The sequence below is a fragment of the Diabrotica virgifera genome, chromosome 3, assembly GCF_917563875.1.
Source record: "Diabrotica virgifera virgifera chromosome 3, PGI_DIABVI_V3a".
NCBI classification, from domain to species: Eukaryota; Metazoa; Arthropoda; class Insecta; order Coleoptera; family Chrysomelidae; genus Diabrotica; species Diabrotica virgifera.
The window spans coordinates 187752843-187769618 of NC_065445.1; the positions used below are offsets into that span (position 1 = coordinate 187752843).

Consider the following 16776-nt stretch of genomic DNA (forward strand, 5'->3'; position numbering starts at 1 on the left):
CCTGATTTTTTTTAAAATCACATTTTTTCCCATAGCTGACCTCAGAAGCACCTAGAGACTTGAAAATTTGACTGAATGATTTTTTGATTATATTGTGCAATTTTGACCATCTTATCCCGCTATAGCCTTTCACATTCAAATGGTTTTTCATCAAAATGTACTGTTATATGTTTTTTCAAGAAATAATTTGGTGCATATTTCACATTCAAATGGTTTTTAAGTAGTCACTCTCATATGTGATTTTAGAAGTCGTTTAGTTGAAAACTTTTTGGAACAAATTTTACATTCAAATGATTTTTCACCAGTATGCACTGTCATATGTGATTGTAAATTACGCTTTATTGAAAATTGTTTGGTGCAAATTTAACATCCAAATGGTTTTCACCAGTATGCACTCTCATATGAGATTTTAAAAGTCTGTTCGTTGAAAATTGTTTGGTGCAGATTTCACATTCAAATGGTTTTTCACCAGCATGCACTGTCATATGTGATTGTAAATGTTGCTTTGTTGTAACCTGTTTGTTACAAATTTCACATTCAAATTGTTTTTCACCAGTATGCACTCTCATATGCGATTTTAAAAGTGGTTTCGTTGAAAACTGTTTGGTGCAGATTTCACATTCAAATGGTTTTTCACTAGTATGTACTGTCATATGTGATTGTAAATTGTGTTTTGTTGAAAACTGTCTGGTACAAATTTCACATTCAAATGGTTTTTCACCAGTATGCACTGTCATATGTGATTGTAAATTGTATTTTGTTAAAAACTGTTTGGTACAAATTTCACATTCAAATGGTTTTTCACCAGTATACTCTCTCATATGCGATTTTAAAAGTCTATTTGCTGCAAATTGTTTGGTGCAGATTTCACATTTAAATGGTTTTTCACTAGAATGTACTGTCATATGTGATTGTAAATTGTGTTTTGTTGAAAACTGTTTGGTACAAATTTCACATTCAAATGGTTTTTCACCAGTATGCACTGTCATATGTGATTGTAAATGTTGCTTTGTTGTAAACTGTTTGTTACAAATTTCACATTCAAATTGTGTTTTACCAGTATGCACTCTCATATGCGATTTTAAAAGTATGTTTGTTGAAAATTGTTTGGTGCAGATTTCACATTCAAATGGTTTTTCACTAGTATGTACTGTCATATGTGATTGTAAATGGTATTTTGTTGAAAACTGTTTGGTACAAATTTCACATTCAAATGGTTTTTCACCAGTATGCACTGTCATATGTGATTGTAAATGTTGCTTTGTTCTAAACTGTTTGGTACAAATTTCACATTCAAATTGTTTTTCACCAGTATGCACTCTTATATGCGATTTTAAAATTCCGTTTGTTGAAAATTGTTTGGTGCAGATTTCACATTCAAATGGTTTTTCACTAGTATGTACTGTCATATGTGATTGTAAACTGTGTTTTGCTGAAAACTGTTTTGTACAAATTTCACATTCAAATGGTTTTTCACCAGTATGCACTCTCAAATGTAATTGTAAATGTTGCTTTGTTGTAAATTTTCTGGTGCAAATTTCACATTCAAATGGTCTTTCACCAGTATGCACTCTCATATGCTGTTTTAGTATTGCTTTCGTTGAAAACGGTTTGGTGCAAATTTCACATGCAAAATTTTTTTCCCGAGTGTGTATCCTCATATGAATATCTAAACAATATTTATTTGATAATGCTTTCTTGCAAATGATACATATAAAACGTTGTCCTCCAGTCTTCACATTGGTAGCGGAAGTTATATATTGGTTCAAATTACTGTCACTTCTATCATGATTTGTTAATAGGCTTCTGGCATCAGTATCCATACAAGAGAAACCTAAAATCATAATTACCTGTTCAATCACAAAAATGTAATTATATGAGAATTAATAATGTATGATTGCAGAAAATATACAGTATAGTCACAGTATAAAGAGGGACAGTAGAACCACTCTCTGAAAAATTGGAAGTAAAATCTGTAGTCACGCATGGCGACCTCGCAATGTTCTTAGTCGCTTTTGCCCCACTCTCGCATTGCTAGTCGCATAGAAACGTACAGATTTTAACAGGGAAAACCCGCATCCACCACTGGTGAACTACCAATTGCGTACTGCCGGTTGCCGGTATTACTTCTCGAGATCAAAGCGCCGACAGATGAGTCGTTTTACTGTGGAACCTCTATATACTGTGGTATAGTGCAAATGTTTATAGATAATTAAATATTATAGGAATAAATTCGAAACAGGTTGATTTTTATTTTTAAATTATGATTTTTGACATATATAATATATAATATGGTACTAGTGACATCATCCATCTGGGCGTGATGATGAAATTCATGATTTTTGTAAATGAGTATAGAGGTCGTGTGCCAGCTTTTCTCGCATTCAAATGATTTTTCAGCAGAATGCACGATCATATTATGTGTTTTGAGTTTACTTTTAATTGAAAACTGTTTGGTGCAGATTTCACATTCAAATGATTTTTTACTAGTATGCACTGTCATATGCGACTTTAAAAGTAGTTTAGATGAAAACTGTTTGGTACACATTTCACATTCCAATTGTTTTTCACCAGTATGCACTCTTATATGTGATTGTAAATTTCACTTTGTTGTCAGCTGCTTGATACAAATATTACATTCAAATGGTTTATCATCAGTATGCACTGTCATGTGTTTTTAAGTAATCCTTTATTGAAAATTGTTTGGTGCAAATTTCGCATTCAAATGGTTTTTCATCGGTATGCAGTAGCATAATATATCTTTCTAGTTTACTCTTAATTGAAAATTGTTTGATGCAGATTTCACATGCAAATGGTTTTTTACCAGTATGCACTCTTATACGCAGTTTTAGGAATGCTTTCGTTGAAAACGGTTTATTGCAAATTTTACATGCAAAAGGGTCTTCCTCAGTGTGTATCCTCATATGGATATCCAAACAATACTTGTTTAACAATGATTTCTTGCAAATGATACATATAAAAAACGTTGTCCTCCAGTCTTCACATTCGTAGTGGAAGTTATATTGTTTCAAATTACTGTCATTTCTATTAGGATTTGATAATAAGCTACTGGCATCAGTTTTCATATCTCTACAAGATAAACCTAAAATCATAATTACCTGGTAGAGCCAGTGGCGGCTAATCAGAGAAGGCAAGAGAGGCTTAGCCTCCCCATAAATTTTTTATACATGCTACACTTTTTTGTTTACTTTGCTATTTTGCTTCGCGTTAGAGATATTGGAAAAAGTTATTTGAACAAGTTGTTCTAAATAATGTTCTAACCCCACATACCATATTTCATCACAATATTCGCACTTTTAGTTTTTTCATTATTTGTAGTCAGGCTCCTAAAATTGGTAGTTCCTTGAGCGGAGGCTGCCGGCCGGGAAGTCTTACTTGCTAATGCTCCGCGCAGCCTAGCAGCGCTTAAGGAGATCCAGTCTTCTTAACACTGCATTATCGCTTAACGCACATGTTGCCCGGAGATTTAGCAAGGGCGGCTGACCGGCCAGCAGCCTCCGCTCTAATTTTAGGATCCTGACTACAAATAATGAAAAAACTAAAATTGCGAATTTTGTGATGAAATTTGGTATGTGGGGTTAGAATAATATTTGGAACAACTTGTTCAAATAACTTTTTCGATATCTCTAACGCGAAGCAAAATATTGGAAATTTACCTTGTTTGTGGATTCGCAGAAGGTCGCGTTTAAAATTTAAATTTCAGTTGAGTATCTTAAAAAATGTGAACCTTCAACCTGCACGACAGTGAAAAACTTCAAATTCTGTATTTATTTTAATAGCCGAAATATAGGGCTGTCTTCATCTTAAATGCGACACACTGTATATGTACATATATATATAAATTTATTATTAAATTTATTAAAATTCTATTTATTTGTATTGTATTCAATTGTATTAAAACAATTCTATTTTTTTGTCACTTACCTAATATTTCGCCAACTGCTCGCTTCATATGATGTGCATTACAATTTTATTAAAGCAAAAGTATTAACAAAATAAGAATAAAATTAGATGCACATCTACTAACAAAGATGGAATTGTTAACAAATAAACAACACAAACATTGGTATTACACTTTTACAATAATTAGACTAACTATTTTTCAAATGATATATTATGAAATTGGTCAAAACCAAATAGGGCCTTAAATAACATTTTTGGCGCATTTTTGCTAGTACAAATTTATCTAGATATCTTATAGTTATAGCCTCCTCTATTGTAAAAATCACGAGACGCCACTGGTTAGAGCACAAAAATGTAATTAAATGAAAATTAATAATGTATAATTGCAGAAAATATATCTAAGGCTCGATCAAAGAACACAAAACTTTACGAAAACCTCAACAAAATAAGGGAAGAATGAAAATTTGCGGATACGTAGTTGAGAGTATCTATTATTATTTAAGAAGCTCACAATAGGGAACTTGCACATAAAAATATTCTTGCATAAAATTGTTAATTTATGTTTAAAAATATATTTAAAATATTACGTCTTAATAATTAATAGTTTACGTACAATATCTGATAATAGTTGCGCGCCCAAATTTACCGTTTCAAACAACTTCAAAAGCGTGCGCTTGGGTCTGACGTCACCAACCATGATGTTTACCACTGTTCTCGTTTGGCTAGTGGCAGACGTCCACTGTGAAGACAATATTTTGACATTTTAAAGATTTTCATTCATTTATAATATTGTTTTTAGTTTACGGAAATACATTTTTATTTTACAACCTATCTCAAATGCCAAATTATATTATAAAGTTATGTAAGTATGTACATAAATAGTACTAAAAAATTACTTATAAAAAGAAAGGATATTTTATTAAAATATATAAATAATATATTTAGTTTAAAATTTGAATTTCATTCTCACATAAAGAAATTGATCTTGTCATTGTCTACTGATTTGACTTTTGAATATTATGTCAAAACAACTCTATTTCAACGAATTATCGCGTTAATTTCATTAAAACATGAACACAATAAGATAAATTTGAAATAAATTAGTAAATAATATCCAAATATTAGTTTATTGCATGTATTATATCATAATGCCATATTACAACGTATTCTACTTTCCCGCATGCTGTGCGGGAAAGAGCCACTTTCGGAAACGAAATGTGTGCGGGAAAGTGGCTGTTTTAGCACGGCGGTAGAAAATAGCTATTTGTATAACAAGGGATGAAATGAAGTTTACTGCCCGACGCGTAGCGGAGGGCAGTAATCATTCGAGGGAGGAAAAGGCACTTTACTCCCATGTTATACATATGGTTTTTCCACCTTCCTCAAAACTGTCAACTATCAAATATAAGTCATATTATTAATGTAAACATTGTTAAATCAAAATAACAATTTACTGTTTTTTACCATTCTGCTAAATACAGGGTGTTTTATAAACACAAAAAATAGAATTATATCAATTTTTATTTTGAAGCGAAATACAGAAAGTGGATACACAAATTAATTCTTTGACAGGGTTGTCAAAACCAAACTTTCAATATAATGGGTTACCATGACGACAATATTGGTTTCCATGACGACGATTTGAAACCATTGTAATTGTCTACTGATTTGACTTAAATATTATGTCAAAATATTTTTATTTCATCGAATTATTGCGTTAATTTCATTAAAACATGAACACAATACACGGCAGATACATTTGAAATAAATTAGTAAATAATATCCAAATTTTGGTTTATTGCATGTATCATGGTATATTATAATGCCATATTAGCACTTTCCCGCACGCCGAGCTTGAAAATTTACTTTCACGCACGCCGTGTGGGAAATGCAACTTTCGAAACGAAATGCGTGTGTGAAAGTGGCTGTTTTAGCACGGCCGTAGAAAAAAGGTTTTTCATCATTATCCATTGGCATATGCACTTTTAAATTATCCTTTGTTGAAAATTGTTTGAGACAAACATACATAATAATGTCGTCACACTAAAGGTACCCCACCATAATAATAATAAAAAATATTTTTTCTACAACCGTGTTAAAAATGCAATTTTTAGCACTCCGTAGGAGCGTTAAAAATGCTACTTTAAAGCACTAGTGCTTTAAAATTTGTAAGGCACTGCAGTTAAAAGTGAATTGTCAAATTGTGAAACGTCAAAAAAAATTATATTTCATTTATTAACATTAATATTAATAGTACAACTTGAGCAATTTGAAAAAGGTGGTTAAAAGGTTTTTTAAAATTTAATTTAAACTGTATTTTTGTATTTTTAACACGTTTGTAGAAAAAACAAGTTTATGTAACGGTATAATATTTTCGCTAAAAATTTTTAGACATTCCCCTTGAGTGTAGACAACCAGTTCTACCTTTTACGGGTCATAGGTTTCATGGTTTCAGCAATTAACAAAAATATTGTATTTTATAAATTTATAACGTTTGTAGAAAAAATATTGTATGATATACTTGTTAAAAAGTATATTTTTAAGGTACTCATGTAAATTGCAGAATGAGCGAAGCGAAACTTTCACATGCGTGCCTTAAAATTGTACTTTTAACACTTATATCAAAAATGACTGTTTTGTTAACTTTTAAAAAATAAAAACTTTGTTGTGATCGATAGAAAATATTCCCCTTTGTTTGGAAATCAAACACCTTTATAAAAATGCTCCTTAGTGGTCCTGATTGTCAAAGCGTGCTCAGGTTAAAAAAGAATGTTTGTGTACTTTGTCAGCACGTAAGAAGTTATACTTATATTATATGATTTAAACGAAATTAATATGCTTTTATTTATATTTTATTTAAATATTAAACTAATTTATACTTACTACTTCTGAAACATTTTAATTAAAACAGTGCCAAAAATTAAAATAATAAAAGAATAAAACACACACAAACACATTAAAAATGATTTCTGAACAATAATTGTCGGAAATTTTTTTAACTAAATACGTATTTTCTGAAAATAAAATTATATAATAAAAATACTTACAATCATAAAATGTACCTATAAAAAAATAAAAGTTTCTATTTGGGGTTCGAACCCGCTTATCAGCGCGGTTGGTATTGGGGTTCATTCGCCTTAAACGCTTCGCCACGGAGACAATGCGTCATTATGTGCGAAGATCGACTAACTAAACGGATTAAACTTTTGACAATTTTGAATTAAATCAAATTATTTTGATTTTGAATTGAAATGATTTAGAATTGAAAAAATACAACAAAACATAGAGTAATAAAACAATATATTAGGTGAATATTGATAGAAATTTTGATGGTAATCAAATTATGTAAATAAAAGTATTACATACTATGCATTTTGGTAGGTTCAAATAGGTAGGTACCTATGAAATTTTTTATTAGGATACTGAAATATTTACAATTATTACGTACCTGTTGCTTTTAAAAACTATTTAAAAAGCCACTACAATTATAAACTTTTTTGTTTCTGTCCTCACAACAATAAAACTAATATACAACATTTGTTTACCTCCATATTGCCAATCAGAGCCCATATAACGACTAATACCATACTCTCGGTGGGCGCATGCGCTCAGATTAATAATAAATAATAACCCTCAATCTCAATCGCGCCTAAAGAAGTATAACTTCAAAAAACACGCCATTTTGGTGCCGTGCGCAAAATGTGCGGGGTTCTAGCCACGTTTTTGGGAAAAACTCAGGAGCCAGTACCTGCCGTCAAAGCCACTTAGTACTTACGTAATAAAAAGCTTCTCGATCTTCTGCAATATGGAATAATTGTCTAGCATTTGGTAACTGAGTCCATTCACGAATGTTTTTTAAACAGAAACTTGTATTCTTCCACCTCTGGGGCCCTCTATTTTGTCTTTAAGGATCAGTTGTAATATTTTATATCGATTTTCGCGCACATGCCCAAGATAAGACATTTTCCGGAGTTTAACAGTCTTTAGTAGTTCTCTATCTTTGTTGAGCCTCTTTAGTACTTCTTCATTAGTTTTTCTTGCTGTCAAAGATATCTTCAGCATCCGTCTATGAATCCACATTTCCAAAACCTTTTAACGTTCAAAATCTTTTTATTAAACGTTGATAAGGAATTATTATTTAAATAAAATATTAAATATTTGAATTACCTACTTAATAATAATTAAATAATGCAACCTAAAGAGTGCAGACTGTTTAAAATGATTAATAAATTAATTATTACAAAGTTACTACATGCTCATGAAATTACAAAATTCAAATTAAAATCAATATACAGTATAATCAAGTATTTTCAAATGGGAAATAAGCCACAATTTTACAAAAAAAATGGATTTATTAACGTTTTGACGCCCAAGTCGGGTGTCGTTTTCAAAATACAAAATAATACTAAATAAACAAAAATGTTGCTTAGTAAAAAATTCTTCTAATAATTTATTTAATCTGACTCATTTATATCGGCAATTCAGGCTGTATTATACATTTTAAAGTAGAAGACTTTAAAATGATATTGCCAATATTGATGAGTTGCGTTCCTGGGACGACTTTACTAAAAGATAGTTCATTCGATTACATGAAATCAACCCCAACTCAAGAATATCCGCCACAAAAGATCATAGCATGTGATCTGTCTTTAAAAAGACAACCAAATGCAACGGTGGCAGTAAAATTCTCACGCTAGAGATTCCATAGTAAATCAAGAGGGAAAACCAGGAAAAAACCTCGTGATACTATCCCGACATCGTAAGTATTTGGCTGTTGCATTTGGCTGTCTTTTTAAAGAAGATCACATGCTATGATTTTTTGTGGCGGATATTCTTGAGTTGGGGTTGATTTCATGTAATCGAATGAACTATTTTTTAGTGAAGTCGTTCCAGGAACGCAACTCATCAATATTGGCAATATCATTTTAAAGTCGTCTACTTTAAAATGTATAATACGTGTCTGAATTGCCGATATAAATGAGTCAGATTAAATAAATTATTAGAAGAATTTTTTACTAACCAACAAGACTTTTGTTTATTTTAGTATTATTTTTTATTTTGACAACGACACCTGACTTAGGTGTCGAAACGTTAATAAAATAATTTTTTGGTAAAATTGTGGCTTATTTCCCATTTGAAAATACTTGATTATAAAAATGCAACAAGAAAATAGCTTCAAATAGTATGGCGCAAATGAAAGGAATAAATTTAAGGAATAAATTTAAGGAAATAAAGGAATAAAGGAAACAGGTCGATTTTAATTTTTAAATTATATATGAGTAACATCATTCATCTGGGCGTGATGACGTAATCGATTATTTTTTAAATGAGAATAGAGGTCATGTCTTAGTTAATTTGAAAGGTTATTCAATTCTATATTCAGTAATATAAACATTAGATAACATAATTATTTATACAGGGCAACCACAAAAAATTTTTTGAATGAATTAATTTACAAAAAAAATAATGTATGTAATTTATTTAACTCCAAATATATTTTACTGCTGTAAGAAAACAGAAAAAATGTTTATTTGAAAAATAAACATTGTTTTTTGCTTAAATTAAATGTTCAAACTTTCAAGAGGCATGTGGCTGGCAGGAGTTGTGTTTGAAAATTGAATTTCAGCTGAAGCGAAAAGCAATGTTTCTTTCTTAAATATTTTTTGTTTTCTGACAGCAGTAAAATGTCTTTTGAAGTAAATATAGCTACTTGTATAACAAGGGAGAAAAGTGCTACTTTTCCTCCCGAGAATGAAGTTTACTGCCAGACGCGTAGCGGAGGGCAGTAATCATTCAAGGCAGGAAGGCATTTTACTCCCATGTTACACATATGGTTTTTCCACCTTCCTCAAATAACAAGTCATTTTTTCATTTTTACTTAATTTATTTATGTAACTAACCAACAAAGTTTATTAGAACTAAAACTAAAAAACTAACAAGTAGGCAGAGTTGCCAGATGTGATTTTATAAATCCCCCACTTAGAAACTGAAATTCTCTCAAATTGAAGCTCAAATCCCCCAAATTTAAATTTTTGCCGCATCTTAATAAATTAGTAGTCAAATGTAGAGAACAGTAAACCAAAATTATACTGCTTATCAACAGCGGGCCCTGGAAATAATTCATAGGTCCTATCGTCTTCGATTATATGATAGTATAATATAAAGTTCTATGTGTATTGTGAAATTTAATTTACCATGACCCCTTAAAATCCTCCATAATTCCCCCCCCCCCAAAATCCCCAACCATTTCTGCTTCGGGAAATTCCCCCAGACGCTTTCAAATTACCCCAAAATTGTGAGAAAATACCCCAATATGGCAACCCTTCAAGTAGGTACAATATAACTGTCAACTGTCAAATATAAGTCCAATTATTAATGTTAACATTGTTAAATCAAAATAACAATTTACTGTTTTTTGCCATTCTGCAGAATACAGGGTGTTTTATAAATAAACGTTAAAATGTATAGATACTTACGTAATAGAAAATTGATATTGTTCAGGGCGTCAATAAGTTATATTTCATGAATGAAATACGATGACGTTACTTTTACTTTTCGTCCCTAGGGAGGAAAAATACTTTTGCAACAAAAATACAACTTTGCTCCCTACAATCAGGTCCGGAAAAGTATACTTTCGGTAGAGGTAGGTGGAAAATTATTTACATTCTTCTTTTTGTGTCAGTTAATTATTTAATTCAAAAAAATTCATTTGGACACCCTGTATAAATAATTATGTTAATGCTTAATTACTGAATAGAGAAATAACCTATCAAATGAGCTAACACAAGACCCCATATTCTCATTTAAAAAATTATCGTTTACGTCATCAAGCCCAGATGAATGACGTCACTCGTATGATATTTATGCCAAAATATAATTTAAAAATAAAAATCGACCTGTTTCGGGATTTTTCCTTAAAGTCCCCAGTTTACGAAATATTCGACTTTATTCCTTTCATTTGCACCATACTGTATATTAATTTTAATTTTGCAATTTCATGAGCACGTAGTAACTTTTTGACAATTAATGTATTAATCCCTTTAAACACTCTCAGTAGCGTACCGATAAATCAGCGGGCCCTGGCTCCAGTTGGGATGCGGGCCCGCCCGCCCTATAAGAACCGTTAGGATTGAGATGAAACTTGGCATACACATAGATAACATGTCAAACAAAAAATGATATTGTGCCGATGTGTGCTTTGGCCCTGAGGGTAAGTTTCACCCCTTTTCGGGGGTGAAAAACATACGTTCAAGATAAGTCCGGAATTGGATAAACTGATTAATTCTAAACAACTTTAATTCTACAGAGTTTTTTCACTAAGTCAATATTTTCGAGTATTTGTGATTGTTAGTGAATATGTTCATTTTTCAACAAAAAAATCACGTTTTGATACGGTTTTTCGCAAATAACTCAAAAAAGAAGTATTTTATCGACTATTTCACTAGACTGTTTTTAACTGATAAAACGGCATAGCAACGCATCGTTTTCTACTGACAAAACTCCTTAGCGACGTGATTTCTCAGCGACAAAATTATGACAGATCCGTCACGAAAGTGTCTGGTAATAACAAATAAATAAAGATTATATTTCGTTCATATGGTGCATTAATTGTCTCGTGAAATAGTTTTGTCGAATATCATTCGAGAGAAAATTATTTACCGGCAAAATTTTCTCCTGGTTTCATTCAAGTTCGTTGCCATTTGGTAATTTTCGCTTATGAAATTTTGACAAAATTACTCGACTGACGTCTCGTGATTTAAGTCAAAATTTAATTCGCGAAAATTGCCAGGCAACAAACTTTCATACCAGTCGAAAATATTGCCGGCAAAATTTTCTCTCTTGTGATATTATATACGAAAAAAATATTCTTAATAAAAATACAGCTTATAAAAAAGTGAAAAAAAAATGGTTTATATACGAAGTCTGTAGACCCAATAGGTGCAGAGCTGTAGGTAATGAAAGGTAGGTTCTGACTCGTCAAATTCCAAATCAAATATTTGAACGTAAAATAATCAAAAAATGAAACACTTTTCGGGAAAAACTCATCACAACTTTTTAAGTTTTTAAAAAAGTTTCACTTTTGTTTTTTTTTTATTTAGTTATTTAGCTAGAAGTTCTAATAGCTGATTTTGATTTTATAGGTAAAAATACATACAAAAATATAAATGATCATTAATTAAGCTGTAGGGGCAGAGGGGGCACAGTGTTACACGGGGTACAGTGTTAAATTCTCCGCCATATTTTTAAACTTGAACTTAAAACCGTACCGTCGTCGTCGTCGTCACTTCCAGTTATTGCTTAACATTAGTTGTGTTTGTAGATCGTCACTGTATACTTGAGTGAAAATATAAGTGTTTTTAAGTTTTTGTACCACCAAAGTAAGTAAATGATACGTATTAAAAACTGTTTTAACTCTTGGTAAATAAATATTACACATTATATTGACATTTAGCATAAATGCGTCTTATAGCTACACACTCATGGGACTAACATAACCTTAAAAATTTGTGAGCTGTCAAAAATATTATTTGAATGTAAAAACGTCGTTCGGGGCACAGAGTTACAACTTATGAAGGGGCACGGTGTTACACTACTTATGCGTGGGGAACAGTGAGATATTTTATTTTTTGTTGAGAAAACAATGAAAATATGCATGAAGTACAATAATAATTTTGTACTAAATTGTGTATTATGGTAGTAGTAAGATACAGTCGAAAAAATGAAAGAATACCCATGAACGATCAAATCAATCACTTATTTTGTATTTGCTATCTTTTTCTATAACAAACGTTTGTTATTTATAGAAAAAGACAGCAAATACAAAATAAGTGATTGATGTGATCGTTCATGGGTATTCTTTCATTTTTCCGACTGTATGTTTTATTTACTTTAGATTTTTATTTCAGAATCAAAATGGTTCGTAATAGAAAATCCATCAGAAAAATAACCTCATTTACTCATGATACAATGAAAACGGCCGTTCTTAATGTAGTTAGTAACGGATGGTCAGTAAGGGCAGCAGCCATTCAAGCTAATGTACCACCAAAGTAAGTAAATGATACGTATTAAAAACTGTTTTAACTCTTGGTAAATAAATATTACACATTATATTGACATTTAGCATAAATGCGTCTTGTAGCTACACACTCATGGGACTAACATAACCTTAAAAATTTGTGAGCTGTCAAAAATATTATTTGAATGTAAAAACGTCGTTCGGGGCACAGAGTTACAACTTATGAAGGGGCACAGTGTTACACTACTTAGGCGTGGGGAACAGTGTAATATATGACTCTAAAAAGATATGTTGATAAATATAAAGCTTTGTCTGAAGAAGAGCGAGTAAATTTCAGATTTACGCCATACTACGAAAATCAATCAAGTTTTCTCGAAAGAGCTAGAAGACCAACTAAGTGATTATTTGATTATAGCTTGTAAAATGCACCATGGCTTAACCAGAAAGAATGTAATGCAGTTTGCATATGAATTGGCTGTGCAAAATAATCTTAAGTTTCCAAATTCATGGCACGAAAATAAACAAGCTGGAGTAGATTGGTTGTACGGTTATATGAAACGATACTCCTATCGATAAGAAAACCTGAGCTATCCATAAGAAAACCTGAGGCGACTAGTCTTGAGTCGTGCAACCAGTTTCAACAAAACAAATATTAACGAATTTTTCGACAATTTGGTTAGTGCTTTTAAAAAATTTCGTAATGGTCCAAGTCCAGAAAATATCTACAATTTAGACGAGACTGCACTTACCACTGTTCACAATCCACCAAATGTAGTAGGTCCGAAAGGCTTGAAACAAGTGGGACAGGTGACTTCAGGTGAAAGAGGGGTATTGGTGACGGCATGTTGTTTTATTAATGCAATAGGTAATTCTGTACCGCCCTTCCTTGTATTTCCCAGAGTCCATTTTAAGGCCAGAATGTTGAAGGGAGCACCTCCTGGATCTGCAGGAGCAGCAGCAAGAACATGTTGAGTCAACGGAGAAGTCTTCACCGACATATTGAGACATTTCTATCATTTTACAAAATCGTCTTCAGAATCTTCCATACTGCTAATTATGGATAACCATGAGTCACACATTACAATTGCTTCATTGGAATTTTGTTAGTCTAACGGAATTATACTTTTAACGTTACCCCCACACACAAGCGAAAAACTTTAGATAAAGCATTATACAGGGTATTTGGTAAAGAATGGGCCATAGCTTAACAGACTCTTCATTCGTAACGATAAAGCCATTAGTTTTCGAGATATTTGAAGCTAAAAACGAAGGAGCATAATACATTAATCAAAATAAGTGTGCCTTTTCATTTTTAACTTCAAATATCTTGAAAACTAATGACTTTATCGTTACGAATGAAGAGTATATTATTTGCATAGGAAGTATTGGTGAACCTAAAAATTATGCTAAAATAGCAGTTTTATCAGTGGCGTAGAATTTGGGAAGGGTCAACCATTCACTTTCCCCTGTTGTACGCCTCTGGTAGTAGCCAGAAACGATTATTTAACATAATTTAGTAGGGTGTACAGTGTCTACACTTTCTGCCAATTATCACAAGGATATGTCAAATTATTTTAAAGTATTCTTTTTTTTAATAATTTATTCTTTATTTAAAACTTTAGGAACTATGTGTGCCCGGTACTATAAAACTATTTGACATATCCTTATGGTACTTAACAGACAGTGTAGGTACTGTAAACCCTACTAAATGATGGTCAATAATCGTTTGTGGTTAATACCAGAGGCGTATGACAGGGGAAAGTGAATGGTTGACCCTTCCCAAATTCTACGCCACTGATGAAACTGCTTTTTTAGCATAATTTTTAGATTCTCCAATACTTTCTATGCAAATAATATACTCTTCATAGTAACGATAAAGTCATTATTTTTCGAGATATTTGAAGTTAAATGAAAAGGCACACTTATTTTGATTAATGTATTATGCTCCTTCGTTTTTAGCTTCAAATATCACGAAAACTAATGGCTTTATCGTCACGAATGAAGAGTATGTTTTTCACATATAAAGTATTGGAGAATCAAAAAATTACACTAAAATAGCAATTCTTCCAGTGGCCTAGAATTTGGGAAGGGTCAATCATTCACGTTCCCCCGTCGTACGCCTCTGGTAGTAGTCAGAAACGTTTGTTTAACATAATTTAGTAGATTGTACAATACCAGCACCACTTACCAAATTTCGTGTTGTTGTCCCATGCCTGTCAGGAAATATTCAAAAATAAATAAAATAAAAGTTTAACTTTGACACCCTGTATTTCGGTTATTATCAACTTTTGTACTAAGGTAAGATAGCTTAAATCGACCTATTTTAACCTCAGGAATCTAAAGTTAAGCTATGGCCATTCTTTACCAAACACCCTGTATAAGTCAGTAAAAACTAACTTTAATAAAGCCTGCAATGATTGGATGATAACTAATCCTGGCAAAACAATCACTATCTATGATATATTCATAGCTGAACTATAGGGAAAAGCATATCCACTTGCGTTTATAGTCTGGGCTGATTATCGGAGAATAGGCCATTTTTGGGAAAAGTTATTTACCAGCAATTTTATTGCTGGAATCGAATCTTATGATTGTATATATTAATAATATAGATATGCAAAGTCCGCAGATAGTGTGCTACTTTTTTTATAAACAAAATGACGCCCGAAAATCGTGTTTTTTTCAATTTTTGCTCTATAACTCCAAAGATTTTAACTTTAGACCAAAAACACCCAAATAAAAATTCACCGCAATTAAATTCTGCATAGAGACGTGTTTTTTCCGATTTACTTCGACGAAAACTTTCCCCGGAAAAAGCGGGTTTTTCCAACAAAATCTTTAATTTTCAACTAAACTTTTAGATAAGTAGTTGTTAATCAATAATTAAATAACTTGGTAATGTAAAAGTCCTTTCCATATATATCACAATTCCAGAAGCCTATGGAAATTGAATGAACAGTTTAGCAACAATTAAAATGTTAATTAAAAATTTACGGTCACTATAATAACGACAATAATTATGATGCATAAGAATAACTATGATTTTTTCATAAAAAGACACTATAACTATCTAATGTACTTTACAGAATTGAAATTGGACTATTTAAGCGGCCTCAGAAATATTTTAAAATTATAAACAATTTTTTGGTTTATAAACAAATAGAATATCTCGGGAAATATTAAACTAAATTAAATTGTGAAAACGGTATTCGAAAGACAGCGGCAGGACGCTTCTTTTGGAAGAAAAAACGTTTAATTATGACGAGTGGTTCCTGAGATACAACCGGTCAAAGTTGACCGAAATTTACGGCAAAGATATAAACAATAGGATCATAATTTTTAAACCATCACCTTTTTATTTTTGTCCTCTTTCTCCACACTAATTTTCATATCTTTAAAATCCTCATAACATATATTATTAAATAAAAACTATCGATAATACGTGTGAAAATTGCCAAAAATAGCAAAATTCCAATCAAAAATTAGGTTGGAGAAAATGTAACCCTCAAAGTTCAAAATCGGTATACGTTAAAAAAATGCATTTTCTCGGCTTCCCATGGAGCAATTTCCTTCATTCTTTTTTTGTTCCCAAGTAACTCGAGTAGAGCCATCGAACTAACGCATCATTAAATGTCAAACTTGCTTTTGTTTTGTTATAATAAATTAATTTATTTATTATAACACAATATTTTAATTTGTTTAAATAAAAATTGTTTAAATAATTATACAGCTTTCAAATGAGAATGTTTATGTTTTAAACTTTAAAAGGTACACTTGTAGTAAGTTTATCTAAAAAAAAGCCTACAACTGGAAAAAATATGTAATTTTCTGTTCTT

At 31.4% G+C, this 16776-nt stretch overlaps 1 protein-coding gene across 1 annotated transcript in view; it reads right to left on the reverse strand.

The window, feature by feature from the left end:
• Positions 1-221: 221 nt before the first annotated feature.
• LOC126882259 (gastrula zinc finger protein XlCGF8.2DB-like) overlaps positions 222-16776 on the reverse strand; it is a 66152-nt gene continuing 49597 nt past the window's right edge. Inside the window, exon 2 of the mRNA XM_050647088.1 lies at positions 222-1834. Within this exon, the coding sequence (XP_050503045.1) occupies positions 339-1834 (1496 nt within the window). The 3' untranslated portion in view covers positions 222-338. The remainder of the gene's footprint in view (positions 1835-16776) is intronic.